At 37.2% G+C, this 19,085-nt stretch overlaps 1 protein-coding gene across 8 annotated transcripts in view; it reads left to right on the forward strand.

Annotated features, from left to right (window-relative positions):
- Positions 1–19,085, forward strand: part of MEIS2 (Meis homeobox 2) — a 170,842-nt gene that overhangs the window by 141,896 nt on the left and 9,861 nt on the right. Inside the window, exon 10 of one of the 8 annotated variants that reach the window (XM_021403249.1) lies at positions 13,159–13,257. The exons of the other annotated variants lie outside the window; for them this stretch is intronic. Coding sequence (XP_021258924.1) covers positions 13,159–13,213 — 55 coding nt within the window. The 3' untranslated portion in view covers positions 13,214–13,257. Of the gene's footprint in view, positions 1–13,158; positions 13,258–19,085 lie in introns of those variants that run through there. 8 annotated transcript variants of the gene reach the window in all.

A 19,085-nucleotide genomic window follows, 5' to 3' on the forward strand; every position in this document is an offset into this window, starting at 1 on the left:
TGAGGTTTATTTTTTCTACTGAAACCCAGAATTACATTAATTTTATGTCCACTGCAAATATTTCCTGTAGCTTTACTCAGAAACTTCTGGTTTTTCTTATTCTATGATCTAGTCATAATGCAGTGGATCCTAGAAGCTGCAGCTGATATCTAAAGTTCACTGTTGACAGCATCCATGTAATTGTGGGTCAGTTTCAAATGGCCCTCACATGCTTTTATAAATACCACAAAGCACATGTCTGTTTCAGGTACATGGATAGCTTTAGAAATCAGTCCCCTAAATTATTCAATCACCTGACAAAGTTATAACAGTCTGCACAGCCTTTTTGACAGTAAGAAAAGCAGTGAAGTCAGCAAGTGGATTCACTATGTGAATAGTGTACAGTTACCAGACTGTAACACTGAGACAGAGCTCTGTGCTTCCACAGATGTGTAAAAACATTAAATAATTAAACACTGAAGTAATAAAGGTAGGCTATAGAAAATAATGCAAAAGCTATTTGTTGTAATCTCATTCTAATATATTTTTCTGTTTTACAACAATATATTATACAGCAAGATAAAAATACATAAAAAATAAAATATATGAGGTGTAAAAGCATAAAAACAACACAGAAATATTTCTTAGGTATTTTCTCCTAAATACAAATGTGCTTTGCTGCTTCATTCTCTGACCTTTCTGGAAAGTCACACTGGGGCATTATATAGCTAATGTAAGTAAGGTGGTGGTTGGATGGCAGACTAAGATCACGTTTTCAAAGTGGTTTCATTCCTTTAGCTTCTCTATGATTGCCCATGGTGCTGTATCAAAGCCTGTTGAACTGAATTGGAGCTCTTCCCCAGACTTCCATTTTGATTTTGAATCAGTACTCAAACAGCAGTTGCAATAAGTCATTCAAACAACATTTGCAGAGCTATACATAGAGGTAGAGCAGAGTTTCCTGAAAACTGGCAAGGAATGGACCCTTTTTGCAAAGTTGAAGGACTGCAGCAGTTTCTGCTCAACTCTTCCTTTCTTCTTGATTCCAAATTTCAGGAGACACTGGATCTGGCAATGCTCCTGCTTTTCCTGAAGTAAAGGAAGAGAAACTGTAGATAGCCCAAATCCAGGGAAAATAAGTTTTAGTATTTCCTGTGATGGGCCAAGAACTAAGTCCCTGAAGACAGCTGGATCTTTCAGCTTACTTCCACCTCTTGTGGACGTAAGCAACTCTCACAAGTTGCTTCTTTCACTAAAAGCCAGAATGGATTGACTTTGCCATTCCCCTCCATGGTATTTGCTTCATCAGACAGCTGATGGGATGTGTTTTCATATAAGCCACCTGTTACAAAGAGTTTCAAGTTTATTTACTTAATAGGAAATGTATTTAAAAAAAATCCATGAAAATAGTCCTGAATGAAAATTAAATAGAACTGAAGTAAACCCAAATGCACCAAAGTTTACATATTTCCTCATCTTAACCAGATAAATATAGTTGTATTGCCTTCTGCACCAGTTTCTAAAGGCTACATCAACATTCTTCATTTTGTTCTTCAAACTAGGGTCTCATATTCAAATATGATAGTGAAGATATCATGTTTTACTTTGCTCTGGTGCAAGCTCTACTTCGTCAACACAATATGTGGATTTGCCCCCAAACTTATGAAAAGAACAGCTATACATATCAGAGGCCCCACTTTGCCATTCATAGTGTAAAAGTACAGTAGGATCCTCCTTCACCTTTAGCCGTGTCTTCCCAATTTCAGTCATTGATTTTTCTTCTTCTTTCTCATTTCTGGGTTGGATTTCTTCTTTCTGTCTGCATAGGTAAGAGATTATTTACTGGGATTTTTTTCTATCCTTTTCTTTCCTCCCTCTTTTCTGAGGGAGGCATTGACCTAGCAATTCATGAGGACATAATTTGTCTGCCTACCACTTTGGTACAGTGTTTATCTTATGGATAAGGAAATATTTCATATGCTGAAACATCTGCAATTTCAGTCATGGGTTCTAGTCCAGTTCCTATCGGTACTTGCCGAAAGTCAATTACCAGCATTTGTTTTGTGGCTTGTGAGAAGTGAGCAGGTGGGCTTTACAGTAAACATCATACAGTTAGAATTAACTGGCAACCTCTCTGGTAGTCCCTGAAGAGAAAATGCTATGCTAACCGAATAAGTCCTGAAATTGAAAACCACTCTTTTTTGTTTGGAAATGAAATATATGAAATAAGAAACGCAGTGTAAGGAGAACGCTCTTTTTGCAAGTTTTCCAAAAGCAGTAAGTTCACACTATAGAAGAAGATAAAGACAATGAGAAAACAGCAACAACAACACAAAAACCAACAGTAGACAATAATAATCAATTAAACACTCAAAAACAAAGGAAAAAAAAAAAGAGAAGAAGAAAAAAACATCATCTAATTCAAATGGTGAGGTAAATGCTCTTTTTTGTTCCATTGCATGTCCTGCAGGAACAATAACATTCTTTTGAGAACCAAACTGAAATCCAGGCATTTTTATCTCACAGGAAAATATGTGTTTTGATTGAACATTTATATGAGATTAGAATTCTTAAATATCGAGTTAATTATCCCACATGAAAAAAAAATCTTAGAAAGACTTCTGAAAAGTTGCATGTGAATAACAGTTGCAGAACAAATTGTAAACCAGATTTTAGTAATTGTAGGTAGTGTAACCAGTTCCTCAGCCATCAGCAGAATTTCAATCAGAGGTAAGAAAATCCTCTGCAGTGTAGTGGGACAGATACATTAGCATCCAGATATTTTTGTGCCCTTCATTGTCAAATTGTCTCAAAAACAATATAAAATAATCGTGACAACATAAGGAAAATGAGAAATTAGATGGGGAAGCAATAGTTACTGATATCATTAACTGATAGGAAACTGAGTTTAAGGAAGAATAAGGGGTGATTATTAGTAAAACTGTAGTAATAGCATGGAATTTGTCTGTAAGGCATAACAAAAGCACAGTTTCCTACTTTGCCTATGCTAATTACAGTGACTTGTATTCATTACTGACCACTGGTACGGGTTGCGATCATTTTAATCCTGGTTGTTTCCATGGCTTGAAGGAGATGTGGGTAGGAAATCTAAATTCCACTTGCTCCTGCTTTTTCTTTGCCTATTGTTTATGAAAGAGAAATCTTATACCCTCTAACTTATTTTTATAGCTAGAGATGCCATCTACAATTAATTGGTTTATATAAAGAGAATATGTATTGGATTCAGAAACCACATACAATTCACTTGAGCCCAACACTCCAATCAGTAGTCTGTCCTTCCTTTGTATTGCACCAAAGAGTAGAATAAACATCCATAATTTTCTTCCCAGGTTCACCACAGTGAGTCTGAATTTCTGTCCCCTAAGTTTTGCACAGTATGTTTGCACTACCGTTTACAAACTGTTATTTTAGTAGCTGGTGGGACCTCTGTTGGTCTGCTCTTGCAGAAGGATGAAGATGGTGGTGTATTAGGTCTTTCATCTTTGTAACTACCATGATACTATAATGAGCATGTATCCACTTCACACTTCTCTTCCTGTTAATCTATTGGTATAGATCTGTGGTTTCCTTTTAATGTCTGGTTCATTAGAAAGTATAAATGTCTATAGCATTTTTTAGCTGTGGTTGAGGAAAGCAGGGAATGTCGAGGTTAAGGTTTATTATGACTGTCATGTTCAGGAGTGCAGAGCTATATACTATTTCTGCTCTGAATCTCTGCACATAACTCCAGCTGACACCGGAGTTACCATTTGCTTGAAAGCTGTTTATGGCCCTCTGAGTACTCACTGTTTCTGTGGGTGATTGGGATGGAACAGATCTGAGTACCAATTATTTTAAACCTCCTTGAAACTTTCTGTGAAGCTGGGTTAAAAAAAATGATGGCATAGTAACTAGGCATGTAAAACCCAACAGATAATAGTTCTGCCCAAAACAACACAGATGCACAGATATTAAGAATATTCAACAGTGTCATTTATTATGTAGAGGACACTATACAGTAGCCCTCCCCTGACACTTGCAATACAAGTGCTTCATGAGGGAATAAACTCCTGAAAGCTTGGTTGCAATTTACTTCTTTACTTCCTGCGCATAGTAACAATGATAGTTGGATTGAAAAGCATTTTAAAATTCATAAATATATAAGTAGCCATTATCTAGTGGAAACATATGTCTGCCTATCGGGCCCGATCCTCTACTTGGTTACTCCAATTTTAAACTAATGCAAATCCACAGTAATCAAGGAGGGTGCTGATGTGCAATTGAGGTAGGATAAGACAAATCGGGTTTTTTGTACATGTAAGGGTCATTTTGCTTAAAAGGAAGGCCATCATTTTCATTGGGTCCCCTAATCTAAATGCCCAGAAAGAGAGTCAGAATAACTGGATACTTTCAAAAGTGATTTGCAGTGTGACTGACAAAAAGATGAGAGTACTTAGATGCATACTCTTTTTCTAGGGGAAAATAAAATAAAAAAAATCCATATGCTTTTTCTTCCTTTTTTGTGGAGTAGAAATTTATTTATAAATTAACTGCTCAGTAACAAGACAGTGATGTCAGCTGGAGTTTGTTCTGATGGTCAAGGCAAAATTTCACAGGTAAGTTAATAGAAATAGAACAGGATCGTCTTCATACATTCATAAATGTACACAGTTTAAGACCAGGTGAAGACTGATGAAGCCTTTGGTCAGACCTGTTTTCTCTTTGGTTTCACCCACATCCTGTGCACTGAGCAGACTTGAATTTGGCTGACCTGTTTTTTAAAATAAGGAATCCAATCTCCGTTTTTCTGAAAAAATGTTGACTCCTTAAAATGTTAATCATTACACTGTGTATTAGTAAAGCAACTGTGGAATGCAGAATAAGTAATTCACAATGCTAAGTTTGTATAAAAACAACAATCCTCCCCTCCGCCCCCCAACTCCTGTGCAAACCTGACACCATAGCCTACGGGATGAATTTAGGAGTAACACAAGGCTCTGGTCTCATCCGCACCCTTCTAATAGCAAAGCTTTTTGTGAAGGGTCCACCGTGGAATTTTAAAGACAATAAGCAAGCTTGCACCAGACAAATAAAGTTGCATTCCTTTACATTTTAGATGTGAGAGATAAAACAGATACACTGCCGTTCAGTGACACAACCCCAAAAAGCTTTGATGTTGTATTGCAAAGCTCATGAGGATTTGAGTAAGAAACAAAATCTGATTAGTTTGTTTGACTCGCCTTTCTTTCTACATGCATTCAGAAAGGGTTTCAGCACAGTTCTCTTCCTCTCTCTTTATTGTGTGGTTTGCTTTGTTTGCTTGAGTTTAAAACTGCCATTACGTGGAAGTGTTGCAAGTATAAATAATTTAGAAGATAACTCTGTGGGGATACTAACAATATGTCCCTGCTTTTACTAATAGCAACTCATTATGGTTCTGAGAACTAGCATTCCATAGGAACAATTACACACCCTTACTGTGTCATGGACATTGTGATGCTGACAAGAAAATAATTTTGACACCTATTTAAATACATGTATCTTCCTTCTTAGGAACTCACCTCTTGTTTATGAGTTGCATAACTGCTTTAGATTCTCTAAAAATATCCAAAGGCTTCTTGAATGGACAGATAGCTGGACAGACAGATAACATCCATCTAGTTTTATCTGTCTTAAGTGTTTGGATGTAATACCTTTTCCCAATTGAAGCCACAATTGTACAATGATCAAACAATGCACAATTATGTATAAGAGAAATCTAATCAGTTTATAGATGTTAATAAAGACAAGTGTATAGAGGTAATAAGCGGGTCAAACTTAAAGAGTGCTACTCTGCTCTCTTTAAGGTAAAAGAAAAGCTTTTAATGGGACTTCCCTTACTTTTGCCCCATAATTTTATAAATAGCTTTGCCAACCTTTCATAGCAAATAGTAATTTTAAGTAGGCCAACATCAAGCTCAAGTTGTATATACTTGGCAGTAATGATAGTATAGCTGCCCTTGAAGGAATCAGTAAGCCCAACAGGTGAAGACTTGGTTTTTGTTTCTTTTTTTTTCATTTTTATATTTTTTTGTTTACTCTCCAGTGAATGAATGCATACTGTCAATCTGAATGACTGTTGCTTAGAGAAATCAAGCTCTTTATCATGCTAACCTTATCTTGAGGTCTTTTGGAAAGCCATAGAACAGGCATAGAGCACTTTAAAACATTTACAAGAAAACGTCTACTCTGTGCTCTGCACACAACAAACAGTAAGGATTCAACAGCTTAAGAGATATAACATGCTACCTCTCACACAGAAGCATACCATTTCAGAACTTGGATCTTTGGACTACATTATGAAGAAAAAAATACTGATTGTATACATAAACAGTTCAAAGCTCATATTTAAAAAAAAATTGCAAAGCTTTATCAGAATCATATTTGCATCTTCTGTTCCAAAGTGTAGCTATGTTGTGATGATTTTGGGGCAAATTATTTAGATGTTAAAGAATGCATAGTGCATTCAAACAAAGCAGAACTCAAGAACTGATGGAAAGTATATTTATAACATATTTATCATTTGTAATACTTTGAAAAGCTTCATATTTATAAGAGAGTTAAAATTACCAATGAATTGGAAAAAGCCACAGCTGCATCTAGCGCAGAGATTGCTTGACTAACAAGCTATCACAGTAAATACAGTATTGTTTAAAAGAAGTTTGTGTTTTAGATAGGATCATTTTTATATAGATGAGTATATAACCTGGCAAACAAAATTGACAGTGAACTTAGAGCAACATTATTCTCCTGGACGTTCCAGTCTTACTCCTTTATATTCCTCTAGGCCACTTCATATTTTTATTCCCACTGCCAAATATCTACAAATAATTCCTAGTATTGCTCTTTCTCTCACATCTCCAGTGTCTGCCCCTCTTGCTACTTCCATGCTGACAGTATGTCATGTTTGCTTCTGCCTTCATCTTTTCTCACCTTGACTATTGTAGTTCTCTTCCCTCAGGACTCTAAGTCCCAGTTCTTCACCTCCCCCCTAAGGTGCCACATGCTGATGCTTCCTTCTCACACATGCATCAAAAACACCTCCTACTTTAGGCACTTCAACAGCCTTCCACCATACTTTACGGATCAATGTCAATATTTCTTAAAACAATGTCAAAACCTACTTTAACATCTATGTCTCTTTTTCATATTGTCCTCTGTACTCTCTGTTCATCTAATACTGTCCTCCCCTCTGTTCTGCAGTCTCACTGAAAAATCCTTCCTCTCTACCACAGATCTTATCTAAAGAGCCTTTCTGTGTCATTGGCTAGCCATATATTTTCTCCTTTGCCTGTACACACTTCTTAATTTCTCTTCATAGAAACTGTTTTGGGATCAAGTTCATGGGGAAGATTAATACTAAATTGCATGCTTAAGTACATATTATAGGCCTATGCTTTGTTGGAAAACTAGTGCATGTTCTAGATAGCCCTTGGGATAACTTTAGCAGAAGGATGAAATGGATTTTTTTCAGTCTGCATGTAAAGTGTGCCCACAAAACATTTCACTTGCCATTTTTTTTAACCTGAATTTACTGCACCTGAAAATGAAGTGAAGGCACCAGTCTTAACTGCATATCTTCCCATCAAATTTGTCCTATCAATTAGGTGCTTGTTTTTTTTTTTTCAATTTAATTTTTTCATTTTAATTTAGGATGTGGAATTTCACATTAAGATCTTTTCATATTTGATTTTTGGACACTTTTAAAAAAATTTTAATACAGGTATCAGGTATCAAAAATTAGGCAACTAACTGGATGACTTAGCAGAATTGGTTAATGGACATACATAAAGTAGATTTGGATTTTTCAACTTAGGCTACTTGTTAAAACCAATTTAAAATGCTAAGTTTTAATTCGGCTATTTACCACCATATTTGTTTGCATTTATTTCACTGACTCACAAAGCTAATGCATTCCCTGAAATGTCTCTGAGAACTCAGGTGAGACACTACAGGCTATGCTGTCTGAGGCTAGAATTTACTAGGATTAAAGCAGATGTGGCATCAAATGGATCTGCTAAGCCTCATGTGATTTATAAAGATATAAAATATATATTTTATGATTATGATGATGCTAAAAATTTTGTGGATGATAATATAGTCACATTGGAAAGATGGAATATAACAGCTGCAGAAAAATCACAAAAAAGAAATGGAAACTAACTCTTCCTTACTAGTTCATCTGACTCCTGGGAAAACGAGCATTTGCATTTCTTGCTGTTATTATTCTGTTTTACACTTTGTCATGCTAAAAGTAGACACACTGTAAATAAGGCATAGTTGATTTCTAAAGTAGTTAAACATACAAGATTTTTACTATCAAATTTAAAAAGTGAATTGTTCCCAGAAATGTACACATGCTATCGATACTTTAGTAATTCAAAGTGAAAAACAAAGAATAACTTTCTCTGATTCATAACTGATTTTCTCTGATTTCTTACTGATTTCTCTGATTTTTTACTGATTTATCTATGTTCTCCTCAGTTTGGACACTGAATTAGAATGAAAATGCTGTTTTTATTTTATTTAGGTCATTTTCATATCAAATTTATTTTTAAATTCTTAAAGCACAATGCTGAACTGTCTTGCTTGAAGACGCCACATGAGAATTTGAGGCATTTTCCTTTCTTTTCACGGGCTTTTTTGTTTGTTTGTTTTACATAATGTTTGTATTGACATTAAATCTTCTTTAAAGGTATTCCAATATGCCCATAAATTCTTAGGAAAGTATTATTACGTTGCTGTCTTATAAATCATATAAGTCAAGATACAAGATCTGTGTAGCACATTTTACAAAATATTTTCTCATGAATATATGTCTCTGTTAGATATGTGTATTAATCAAGTTGTATGAGTATTAAGTAAAAAATATCCTGCAGTCTTTAGTATAAGCTAATCTTTATCCTTAGGTATCGCTGAATTTTCCAGTATCCTCACCTTGCAGCTGCACAGACCAGAGATGCCTGAAATATTTTGGTCCACATTTACTTGTTTCCATTGGTGAGCATGCACAGAACTGCTTAGAATGTGCTATCACTGAGAAACTTGTAACTGTAGCCCTAGCAGTACTGACAAGCAAGGTATTGTCCAGACCACGGTTAGTTTGAATAGACAGGACCTCCAGGACATAGGAGCAGAAATACACGTATGGTGATAAATAGACAGTAACGTGCTCTAGAGTGAAACACAGCTCTGAACACAAAATCAGCCTTGTTTCAGTGTATCTCACCAGGGGCCCGGTCCAGCCAAAGTCTTGTCATGTATCAGTCATACCAAGCTTTATACAAAATAGGCAAATGGCGTAGAGGGAGTGCTGTACTCAATGGCTCATTGGCTAGAAAATTCATTTGTTAAACAGGATATATGTTTGCGGGTCTTTTCTTCATCTCGATTTAAATCGTTGTCTTAACTGTTCCAAGTGAGTTGAGTTTCCCAATCAATGGGCTATTGAACATAATGCTCCATCTTTACTCTTTTTCACTATCATGCCTTTCTTGTTCTCCTGACTGCCAATTCTGCTGTGTATGTAACAGCTAGTCAGTAGAACCAAATTAAGTAAGAACAAGGACTTGACTGTACAGTCGCTTGGTTAGGGCTCCAACTGAAGAGGTATGAGAGTTAATTTCTGGTTAATTACGATGACTATATAATTACTTCAGGTGGTGGAAACATCTCAGAATGAGAACTGAAAAGGCTTTGTTCACTGTACTGAATTGTCTGGTGATTCAGATATTATTTAAGGATATGTGAAGGTCCTATGCTCAAGTTCCAAATCAAGGAGGGTAGGGAGACAAAACTCGATCTCCTTCTTTCCAGATAAATATTCAAATAATTATGGTGTCAGCTATAAAGGAAAGAGATCTTTATCTGTGTTGTTGTAAGAAAGAATAGACCTGTTTTAAATGTCTCTCTCACTAAAATGATCCATAGGAAACACTATTGGATATACATGTCTCCCTCTAACTCAGAGCTTGTTTACAGCAGAAAGTAACTTGCTGTTAGCATATGTGTAAACACAGCAGAAAAAATGTTGATTGAATGTGGTGTTAAAAAGTAGAAATCTACGTGCCAGGAGATTTTACATACTTTCTCTGTTAAGTTAAGGGTTTTTGTTTTGTTTGTTTTTGTTTGTTCATTTGTTTTGTTTTGTTTTAAATGGCTGCTAGGTATATAAGTCCATCTTCTGGTTATTCCTGGAACATCTAACCAGAGACAAATTTCCTTGATAGTAGATCACCTACAATTTAGGTACCTAAGTATCAATATACTTTTGCCAGTATTGCCATCTAATTTTAAACTTGAACTTTAAGATGGTCTTTACAGGCCCTATTATGATTTTGAAAACAGGACTTGGTCAGTTTGAAGATTTTCCTTATACATCTGAGTGCTTTATTAGATCAGGTTAAAATGATCAGCATTGTTGGATACAGCCCTGCAGTTACCAATTTTACGGGCTCAAATGCAGGTTTATACACATATTCTTAGATGCCTTCACCCCTACGCAGTGCAGGAACAATTAGTGAAATTCTACTGAAAATTAAGCCTCAACACCCAACCAGTCAGAACAGTCAGAGTTAATAGTGAAATCCATCAGCAACCAGTTATTAACATTATGAAAGATCGCACACAGTTTCCAAACTGTTCTCATAAAGAAAGATAAATATTAGATAGACTATATAGATTGGGCTTCATTTCATAATAGATATTGTATGCAAAATATGGGATATTGGAATACTTTACTGATCTGGCTAATTTTCATTGAAGAAATATGAGCTAAGTCTGAAGTTTATCTTTCTGGTATCATTTCGTTTTCACATGAAGAAGTGAAATATTAAGAGGTACTCCTACCTCATCAAGAGGTACTTCTCCATCTACCCATCCTTTAGGAGGTGAAAAGGAAAAAAAAAGTTATTAGCGCCCTCTTTAGCTTGGGAACTCAACAACCTAAATACGGTGCACTCGAGCACAGGCACCTCCTATGCGTTGCTCTACCTGTAAACCAAGTACTGAAAACAGAGGAACCCAACCTTCCAAGTGCTTCAGAAAGCACAAATCTTCCTAGTTTTAGTCTTTAGCTTGTTCAGAAGAATGAAAACTGCATAAAGAAGAGAGATGGTGCAACATTCATATATACATCCTCAATCACAGACATATCTGGCCATCTAGGACCCCTGCAGAGCACCAGCAAGCTTTATCGCTGACTTGCCAGCTGTACTTTGCAATTATCTCTGGTAAGCCAGCTAGGTAGTCTAGAGAGCAAGAGCTAAGCCCTGGGGGAGATGAAGCACTGGTCTGAAAGTACTGGAGCCTGGGATACAGAGTGACAAGAAGAGCAAACGGCTCCACAGAGGTTATTTAATTTTTAGATTCCATGATTCAAACCAGTTTAGCTTACAGTAAGGAAGACACAGGAGTACATGTAACACATTAGTATACTAACAAACTCTCAAAAATGTTTAAAGCATTTTCACATGGTTCCTGTGTGGTTTGGAGAATACAAGACGGGATGAGAGAGTAAATTCTTCACCAGAATGACACTGGGAGCATCGGTACAATTGGCTCTTCATTTTAGCACACTCAAACAATATAGCCATCCCATACTTAAGCTGTTAGGATCTTCAGTCACTGTGGAGCAAGTATTCCATAACATGGCAGGCTGCAGTTTCACAGTGTCTGTAGTGCTGATGCATCTTTAGCCACTAAGCCACAAGACCCTGTGGTTTGATAAAAGTCTTGCCATCAGTACTGGAATAATCAAAGGGGAAAAAATGAACATGATTCTGTATTTAGAGAGAAAAAGAAAATGAACATAAGCAGAATCTCCTGTAACCGAACAGTGTGAAGACCAAAACACAAGCGGTATCAGCCAGTAAGTATGGCTTACTGAGAGATGGTTAGGTGTATCTGCAGAAGAGCTATAACATGAGGGGAAGGGGGGGTTGTTTATACATAGTGTATTATTTATGCCCAGGACTTCTAATTACCTAACTAGTTCTCTTTCCTCTCACGTATACTTTAGTACCCACCAACCAGAGAAAGATGTCTACAGCTAAATATCTACCAATTATTATGGACTTTTGCTTAATATTCTATTGTTCCACTGACAGCTCAGTTTTTAATATATCATTTTATGCTATCCTGTACATCATCATTTTCCTGCCTCCCTTAGGGGCTCGGCTGTAATAGTTCTTATTTATTTCCACAAGCTAACATATATGCAAAAGATCTTGTAGTCATGATGTCACCCCCACCTCCCTCGACTCTTCCCATCTTTTTTCTTAAAACCTTTTGTGCTTGTTTTTAAAGTTACATTACAAAGAAGCATAAGCACAACGTGCGTGCAGACACATACAAGGGTCAAATACACAGCTTGGTATGTTGTTCACTTCCTGATCCACAAGCACACAAGATAACTCCTCTCCTGCTCAACAGCATTATACTGCAGCCTTTTCTTGTGGCCTGTAAATCTCTTTTTTCAGTTAATAAAGTTGAAAGCAGATCTGAAGGGAAATAAAGGGGCAACTGTGACAGAAGAAACTGCCTTACTGTTCCAGTAGGTGAGGCAGGAGTATAGTACCTCTTATAGTTACTGATCGTATGACAGAATCTGTTCAGCGCCTTCTGAGTCTAAAACAACTGCAGAGTGTTTAATCTGGGCTTCGGTGTCACAGTCCAATTAGTTGCATAGAATCTTATTTCTTACTCCATACTTGTTTTCTGAAATGTTTTTTGAGGAGAATCTTTAACAGTGTAAGCCGGAGGTGACAATGACTGCATCAATGCCTCTGAAACAGAACAGGTATCTTCAGGATCAGTAGTTCTCAAACTTCCAGCATTGTGTTTCTATAAATCTATTTTGGCTGTGCTTTTTTAAAAATGAGCTCTTTGGATAAAATTTCCTTAGGTCCACTGGTTGACAGGTAGAAAAATACATATTTTCATTCCATCAGATTTTAATAACAAAAGAAAAAGTGTACAAGTTTCATGGTCAAGACAGGACAGCGGGTGCAAAAAAAAATGTTATCTTAAGGCAAAATTTACTGTCAGGGAAAATGGAACATTCCTTCTGAACTCACGATCTGGTAGTGCGTGTGCAGGTTGGTTGTAGATGGTTGCTACAATAAGGCTTCTTTCATACAGGTGTGTTTATGCCCCAGGCTTGCTGGCCACAGTCCATTCCATTTACAGAAGCTGAATTAAACAATAACTACCGCATTGCAAAAAGAAGAAGGAAAAAAAAAAAGGTGAGCGTCAAAGGAGATGCCTGAGAGCTTTGTTAGGGCCAAGAAAAACCCTGTTGCAGTTGTCAGAGCTTGTTGATGTTGCAGAGAACGGCACTTTTTTTTCTGCTGGATTTTGTGGTTCTGCCTTAGGAAAGAAAGTAAAATAGAACGGAAGAACAAAGTCCTACTCTATAAATCAGCAGCTGCTCCTTGCCAGATCAAAGGAGTGACATTTTTGCTCCTGGACTACTTGTCCACTTTAGGTGCTTGACAGACAGCTAACAGCTGGCCTGTTATATAGTATAGGAGAGTTGGACTACATCTTCTTCAGAGTAGGTGACAAGCTAATCAGAAATATCCATAGCACAGGACATGCGAGTGTACCTTGATCTCTTCAAACATACCCAGTATGTAATTGCTAAACACCTTCATGCATTTTTGGCAAGTTGCTACTTAGGTAGTTTCCACTGAAAAGAAGCAGAATTAATGCCTTAATCTAATTTCATCAGGGAAATTAAACAGATGTTAAATTTGTTGACAATCCTCCTTTTATAAAGCTAAAAAGCTCAGTATGAAATAGTTAAAAAGATGTGTAAGTTACTTCAATGTACTATTTTAAAATTACACATTTATTTTTGAATAAGTTGTGTAAAATGAGATAACTCTCGTTTAAGAAGCTGGACAATCTGATTATGTTTTCAAGCCTGCTGGACCATCATCAGTTTTGAACATCTTATCCTATGAGTTTAATGTGATGAACTAACATATCTTTAAATGCATGAGTTACTTAAGATTTTATAGGAGGTCTGTTATCTACATTTAACATGGACATCTAACTACCAGCAAATCAAAGCACACACCAAATTAGCTAAAATTGTATTTAGCATTTCCATAAGATGTATGTATACAAACCTGGAATTTTAATGTCCATAGTAAAAATTTCAAAGCAATTCAGTTTCTAGTTGATTCCCATCTGCAATAAATCAAGTACAGGATGAGGTTGCATACTACAGCTTGTGCCTATTGACTTTGCATTTTATCTGTAAGATATGAATAGCCAAGGAATTGTGTCTGTCTCCTCCCTTCCTTTCAAGTATCTTTAAAAGATCATTTTTATGGTGCATGATAAATAACCATATATGAATCATTTGATGGCACTCTGGAAGAGCAGTCGGCATTGCTTGGGAAATGAGGGCCTGCCAGGCTGCTGCATGGCTTCAGTTGCGGCCACATTCACCGAGCGGTCCTTGTTACCAGCCAGAAATCCAAGGGGCATAAAAGAGGATACTTTTCCACTTAAGCTGAGGTTTTCTGAAAGCTTGTAAGGATATGCTTGTCTTTCCTTTGGCATTTTCTGGAGGTTGGTGGCCCTGCCTGTGGCAGAGGGGTTGGAACTTGATGATCCTTGGGGTCCCTTCCAACCCAAGCCATGCTATGATTCTATCTATATGCATTTTATGGCATAGTCTTTCATTACCCTCACCTACCAGACTCACCTCCCATGCTGACATACTCACGGACCAGGCCAGCACAATCCCCCTCACCTCATGCACTCACACCAAGTGAAAGCACAGCATGGCCACCTTGCCCCTGGGACTGTGGGGAAGCCAGTAGCCCTGGTGCACCAGCCCACCATGGAAGCATTGCTTGGGGCCTGTGGTGCTGGGGCAGTGGCAAGACTGTGGGGTGCAGACAGGTGTTAGCCCTGTCAGAGTGCTGAGGTACACTGGGGAGCCCTGGCTGCTCCCACTGTGGGAGTGCGATTGGTGCAGTGAGGTGATGTGTCCCTGTCAGGGCACCCTGGGGCAGAGACCAGCATGACCCTGTGAGCAGGCCCCTGGCCAAGGGCATACGCGAGCATGGCTGCTCAGGGTGTGTGTTTCAGTGTGAAACGCACTCGGTCTTTGGCAGAAGCCAAATCATTTTCCTGCACTTTGAAAAGGTAGCCTGGTAACCAAGAGTTACATGTTTAAAGATACATATTTTCTCTGAGGTGAATAGGTGCCTGGTTGCCAATTCTCATGATTTTATCACAAGGCTCAAGTTATTTCATGTTAACTCAAGGCACCGACTCTTTCCAAGTAAGTTTCTAGATTTTGTTGCTGAGGAAAGCAGTTTAAAAATGTGACACAGTGACTCAAAAACATGGAATGTAAATACAAAGGACACTGTTAAAACTTCTGATTTTTTTAGACAGTCTCACAGGTACAGGATGGGCAAATTTGTGGTTTTCAACAATTGACAATTCCTGGTGCCATAATGTGTTTTTGGAAGATCCAACACAAACATACAAGATGTGGCATAGGTCTCCAGGGCTGTTAGTGCCTGCCTTGGGCTGTTGGCATGCAGCTTAGATGCTTGCTGTCATTTTCTAGAGCCCTCCTTCCACCAACTGTGGATGCTGACTTAGGTCTGCTGAATCACACCTATGAGAGATGTGAGATATCAAAATTAGTTAAGAAAGTCACTTTAAGCAGCCTACAAGCCCCATTCTCTAACAAGGCTACTCAAAACGATGTGAAACCTTGTCATGGAATGAACCTGCCTGTTCCACTCTCCTCTTCTGAAACCACTCATGGAAGTGGCTCCATTTCTCAATATTCGGGACTTAAGGAAGTCTCATTTATGTGGCTCATTTCCAGGTGACTAAGTCAGCTTTTTTAACTCTCCTGTAAAGAATGCTACAAATAAGTGCTGGTAACCAGGTGTGGCTTAGATTCAGTGAAGCATAAACAAGGGCTTTTTCAACCATTTTTATACGCACACATACAAAAGGACACCTAAACCTAATTCTGTCAGTTTAGAATACATATTGAGGGAGAAGTTAAATAAACTAAGATAACTAGATTTTACTTGCTGAGATAAAAGTTTGTGTGACAGACAAAGATTGCTACATTGTTGAATGTATTGATAAAAGTGTTTCAGCAAATTAGTTTTTTTCTAATGCATTCTTTCAGTCTGCTCTGAACTCCTCAAGACTTATGAAGTTGTTCTTTCAGATTGGGAAAGAAGTAATTTTCTATGTTACTTAGCAAAACATTTTTGTGACTTAAATGTAATATTTCATTGCTTATTTTCCCTTCCAAATTAGGGCATGCTTGGGCAACAAGGGATCACTATAGTATGCTCTTGGGCTAAACACTGACATGTCCACAGTCTGAGTACTGAAATATCATTTTTGGCAAAGATTTCTTTTCCCAACAAGGGTAAAAACATTTGGATCATTTCTTACAATGCATTTTTAAGCTCTTACTCAGCAAAACATTGAAGCAGGTGCATAAACCCCATCAAGCTTGACTTCCATTTACCTAAGTTTAATGAGAGAATAGCTTTGCATCTGGATTTGGCAGGTTTTTGAAAAATCTCATTAGACTGTTCCTCTGGGAACCTAAAAATTTTGAAAATTAGACTTTATTTTCAGATGACAGAAAAAGAAACAGTTTAGATGCTACATTACTGTTGTTATTGTTATTACTGTTATTTTTACTGCAGTTATGCCTAAGCCTGTGACAATGTTCATTCAGTATTTGTATTCTTTTCAAGAGAATGGGCAGAAACGTCTTCTTGGGCTAAAATCTAAATTCAAGCAAAACTTTCTGTGTCATTAATCCTTTTAGAGAACTAGCGCTGAATCCATCTCACAAATTTGTTTCTTTCTCTGTTTTTCACATAAAAAGTGGTGGCCCATTTTTGTGGTGGCTGATGTTAAATAAGTGCAATATTTTAACACCTTATTTTCTTGGATGGATATTTTAAGTGAAAATTCAGATTGAGGACTGATACTGAAAAGTTTTGAGTTGTATTTTGTAGTCCATGCTGTCCCTCAGTTTCTCATACAGATAATCTACTTTGCTGTGGAAGACTAGTTAAGCTTTGTACCAGTTCATCTTACAGAAGCTATGAGATGTGTAGACAAGCAATTGGAATTACATACCACTCTCTGCTTGAGTTCATGTTAGACCTCAACTAGGAGATGAATTATAATTTCCAAGCTTTCATGCTATTTGTCCTCCTGAAACTAAATTGTTGTGACCCTACATCCTTAAAATGTATTTTCCATGATAGAGTAAAGATAGATAGAGATGTTTCTAATTCTAATTACCAATCAGTACAGCTACGAATAGTTCACTTTAAGAACTAATCTTACATAGATTCAGTTATGGAGAGGTCCTTGTATCTTGAAACACACAGTATGTGCAAAAAAAGACAGTGGAAACAACTACGAAATTGTTTTTGAATGTGCCAGACATGAACAAGCAGACTAAAAGATCTCTATTTGCTCTTTATTCTCTTTTGTACTTGTGGATGTATTTCTCTGCAATTTTAACTGGATCTTGCTTTATTGTAAAAATGAAATATATTATGTAAATGTGAATTTAACATCATTTGATATGACTTGAGATAAAATACGATAAATACATAAAGAAGATTAATTATGGAACTTCCTATAAAATAAAAAATACCTGTTTATTTTGGAGAAAGAAAACCAAATCTCTATTTGAAGAGATGCAATTAAATGCATATATTTAGATTATATTGTCATGCTAATTAGCAGTGGTAGGACCCAATTAGGACAAGGGCTACCAAATCACCAGAGTGCACTGCATATTCACTAGTGTACCTTTACTGCTCTACTGGTTTTTTTTTTTTTTTTCCTAGAATTAGATAAAACTGAAGTTACTTCTTTTAAAAATTCCATATTGTTGAGCATTTTGAGCCAAATCTTGTTGGCTGTGCTTTCATAAATTGTCCCACTGAAGTTACTGTAACTCCTTGTGTGAGAAGGACAGACTTTGACTATAGAAAATATATGTGGCTGCTTTAGGTAGCAATTAAAAAAATACAATATGCAAAAAAACTTCTTTCATTTCAAGTAGCTGTTGTTTGAATAAGTGGGGTTTGTAATCTGTCACTTGCAAAATGCTAGAAGTGAGATTTTCATTAAACGTACTATGTCAATGACATGTATTTCTCAACATTACACACCTCATTTATCATTCTGGAATGAGGACCAAGTACCACATGAATGTAGAGTTTGTGAAGGTATCGACTCACAGCCCTGGAGGCTGATGACCCCTCTTTATCTACACAGCAGGTAAGGCACAAACGGTGGCAATGTGAGCTCTCTCTGCACTCCTCTGCCAGTGTGCCTGACTGCTAATCTGGGGGAACAAAGGAAAGATAGCATATGGATAGCAGATTGTACTGAGCGCTGAAAGAGGACTGAGGAAATCTATGTTGGGAGTGTGGCTCTGCCAAAGATCTCTTGTATGACTTTGGCCTTGTCACTTAATCTCCGTCTGTCTCAGTTCCCCTTTGCAAACAGGGAGAAGGCGTCTCCTCTCCCCCAGGCTTTGCCTAGAAATCTGTTCAGACTGTGAGTTCTCTTGGACAGTGTGTACAGTGTGGGGTGAAGTACGACTGAGCTTCATTGCGTTCTCTAACTGCTGCTATCATCCACGTAATAGGAATTACTATTAACAGGAGTGTAACAAAGAAATCTATGTCTTGTTGATAGATTTTACTCATCTTTTCAGGCCATTCAATCTTTGGCCTCTGGGTGAAGGGTATGAACAAGGCAGGCAATTAGTGTCAGAAGCAGAGCTGTGAATTCTTCTTTTATAGGGTTCCAAGTAATGCTGGAAATAGTGGCATTGGTGTTCTCTTTATTTTTTTTCACCTGTCTTTTAGTGCCTTTTGAAGACATTTGTGCCAAAATAACATCACAGTATTTCTGCAATGCACAAATTGAAGTGCTGTGCAGAAAGCTGTATTTTGCTTTACTTTGGCTCTAGAAATTGCTCCCTGATAGACACAAAAAGCCCTCAGGAAAAAAAAAAAAAA

This window comes from Numida meleagris, chromosome 6 (genome assembly GCF_002078875.1).
Source record: "Numida meleagris isolate 19003 breed g44 Domestic line chromosome 6, NumMel1.0, whole genome shotgun sequence".
Taxonomy (NCBI): Eukaryota; Metazoa; Chordata; class Aves; order Galliformes; family Numididae; genus Numida; species Numida meleagris.